This window comes from Charadrius vociferus, unplaced genomic scaffold (assembly GCF_000708025.1).
Source record: "Charadrius vociferus isolate BGI_N301 unplaced genomic scaffold, ASM70802v2 scaffold1070, whole genome shotgun sequence".
NCBI classification, from domain to species: Eukaryota; Metazoa; Chordata; class Aves; order Charadriiformes; family Charadriidae; genus Charadrius; species Charadrius vociferus.
Genome location: NW_009646246.1, coordinates 243,464 through 246,129, shown reverse-complemented (window position 1 = coordinate 246,129; position 2,666 = coordinate 243,464). Strand labels below are relative to the sequence as shown.

Below are 2,666 nucleotides of genomic sequence, written 5' to 3'. Positions count from 1 at the left end.
GGGGGGGGTCAGCATCGCGGCCCTGCGGGTCGTCCCCCTGCCTCGCTGCCTCCCTCCGAGGACCGAGAGCTGCCGCTCCCGCCTCCTCGCCCGGCCTTGGCAAACGGCAGCTCCCGCATCCCCATCCAGGAGCGGGATGATTTATTCTGATGAATCCCCTAATTATCATGTTTATTACCCTCCTGTCAGGCCCCAAACATCCATTCTCTTAAAGTAACACTTAACAACGCCGGAACCGGGCAAGACGAATCGCGGTCATTAGCCTTTCCACAAACACACGCAATTACCAGTCCCCGTCTCCATCGCTTTCTCTCTTTACTGGTCCCAGCCCCCCCCGGGGTGCACCCACACCGCAGACTCTCCTCGTGATACCCCGTCCCTTCCCTTACCCTCAGGTCGCCGTTGGTGATGTGCGAGGCTGGGAACGAGGCATAAAGCGGCTCTTTCCGGTAGATTTTAATGATACTTCTGTCCTGGATGTCGCTGGAAGGAGAGGCAGAGGCGTGAGCATCCCGGAGAGGCAGCCGCTGAGCCCCCAGCCAGTCCCACCACAGGACTGCACCCACTCCACCCCTCCTCTGCTTTCATCCCACTAATTTCCTTGCTCGTGATGTTCTTAAAGAAAGGGGGGAAAAAAAAAATAAAAATCAATCTGTGGTGGATTTCTGAGCCCCACACCCTCACCGGACATCCTCCAGCTCGTAGAAGACGTTGCGCGACTCGTCCTTGATGAGGATGGCAGTGTTGGGAGACTTCAGCATCCCCATGGTGAGCTTCTGGGGGAACATGTGGACGATGAGGGCGTGCAGGGTGTCCATGCTGCTGATCTCGTGGGTGATGTGGACGCGCCTCGTCTCATCCCCGAACTGCAGGAAAAGGACACCTGGAAGCAGAAGGAGCAGAAAGCGGTGAGATGTGCCCGTACCCCTTCTCCACGCAACGCCGAAGACGTGCCGAGCTCAGCGCTGCAGCTTTGCCCACCCGCTTGGAGGGCTCCGCGCGCCCCCGACCGAGGGCTCGGGGACCTCTGGCCCCCCAACCTCACCCTGGAGCAGCGAGGCCGAAGGCTGCTCATCCCCCTCAGCCACCCCACGCGGCGTTCGGTGCCCCCCGGGGTTATTTGGGCAGACGCAAACCAACCCCACAGCCGGCACACGCCGCAGAGGTGGGCAGAGAGGTTTGGTGGTGGCCGGGCAGGTACGCGCCGCCCGTCCCGGGGGACACCGAGCCCCGAGGGTACCTGGCGACCGCAGCTTCGTCTGGCTGGTGGACCGCGACAAGGGCAAGCTCTGCCGGAACCGATTCATCCTGTTGAAGCCCAAAGGCAGCTCCGCTTCCGACATGGTTTCCAGAGATTCGGCCGAAGCGAAGGAGAGTTTGGCTTGATCGGCCAAGCCGGGCTGGGAGCCCTGGGAGTGCCGGGAGCTCCTCGTCTGGCAGAGGAGAGGGGAGAGGTGAGGGGAGAGCTGCACTGGGTACCGCGGCCCCGTCTGCCATCCCCCCGGAGCCCCGCGCCGGCACGGTGAGGCTGAGCCGCATCCAGGGATGCTCCATCCTGGATCCCCGGTGGAGCCAGCGCACCGACGCGGTCCAGCCGCGGTGCCGGCTCGAGACGTCCTCCATCTCCCACTCTAAACACATACAGCCATTCACGGTCCCCTCGCCTCCTGCGATCGCTCGCTCACGTTCCCCCGCTCGCTGCACGCCGCGTTTCAGAGCCTCCCGGTGCCGTTCCAGGCGCCTTTTGCATTCCCCCACCAGTAACCCACTGGAAATAAAGGCAGCGGTAGGTAGCCGGTGCCAGAGCCAGCGCTGGCGTGCAAGCACAGGAATAACCTTAGCAATTACAGGAGGTTACACATCCATTACGCCAATGAACCAGCTCCCGGGAAACATAAATGCCCGGCTTATTCTGGAAGCAAAGCAGCGGCAAGGTTTATGGCTGCCTGAGCCGGGGGGGGAAAGTAATGGCTTTGGGTTTAGAGCAGTAAAAATTTAATATGCCGGGAGTCCAATTTCACATGGCCGAGCGTATATCCCCCCGCGTAAAAAGTTCAGGATGCAGACACGGGTTTTCTGCACAAACATCTCCAAACGCGTAGTTGGGTCCCCCTCGCCGCAGGTATCCCTCCCCACCCCCCCGGCAGCGGCGCCCATCGATGCCCCGAAATACACGGCCCCATGTTCCGGACACACGTTACACGTCGGCAAATCAACCCGGGAGAACAGACAGCTCCCGGGGTGCGGAAAAAGGCGGCCCGGGAAGGACAACAGTTCTATTTTAACACCGAAAAGAAAAATCAAAAGGAAATGATAACAGCCATCATCATCATTTAAATGAGACATTAATTGGAAGATTTAATTAATCCGGCGGGGCGGGGTTTTCGAGGACTTGAAACGTTCTCGCTGTAGCTAATTGCTGGAAAATTGACTGCTTGGTTTTGTTGTCGCTGTTTTAGCACAAAGCGCGCTGGCAGCGCAGACGCTTCAGGTCTCACATCGAGAAAGGGAAGAGGGGCTGGAGCCAACCTGGACCAGCGCATCCACCGGCCCCATCCACAGGGGGCCACGGGGGACCACGGGGGGCTCCGCAGCCGGTAAGGAAGCTGCGGTGAGCGGGAGGTGATGGACACCCGGTCTCTTCTCCCCCACGTTCACAGCGTGCA

The 2,666-nt window shown here is 60.2% G+C and overlaps 1 protein-coding gene across 1 annotated transcript in view; it reads right to left on the bottom strand.

Annotated features, from left to right (window-relative positions):
• The window catches only part of SRCIN1 (SRC kinase signaling inhibitor 1), a 68,534-nt gene that overhangs the window by 16,299 nt on the left and 49,569 nt on the right, over positions 1–2,666 (bottom strand). Inside the window, 3 exon segments of the mRNA XM_009883042.1 lie at positions 390–483; positions 685–883; positions 1,241–1,433. Of these exon segments, the coding sequence (XP_009881344.1) occupies positions 390–483; positions 685–883; positions 1,241–1,433 (486 nt within the window).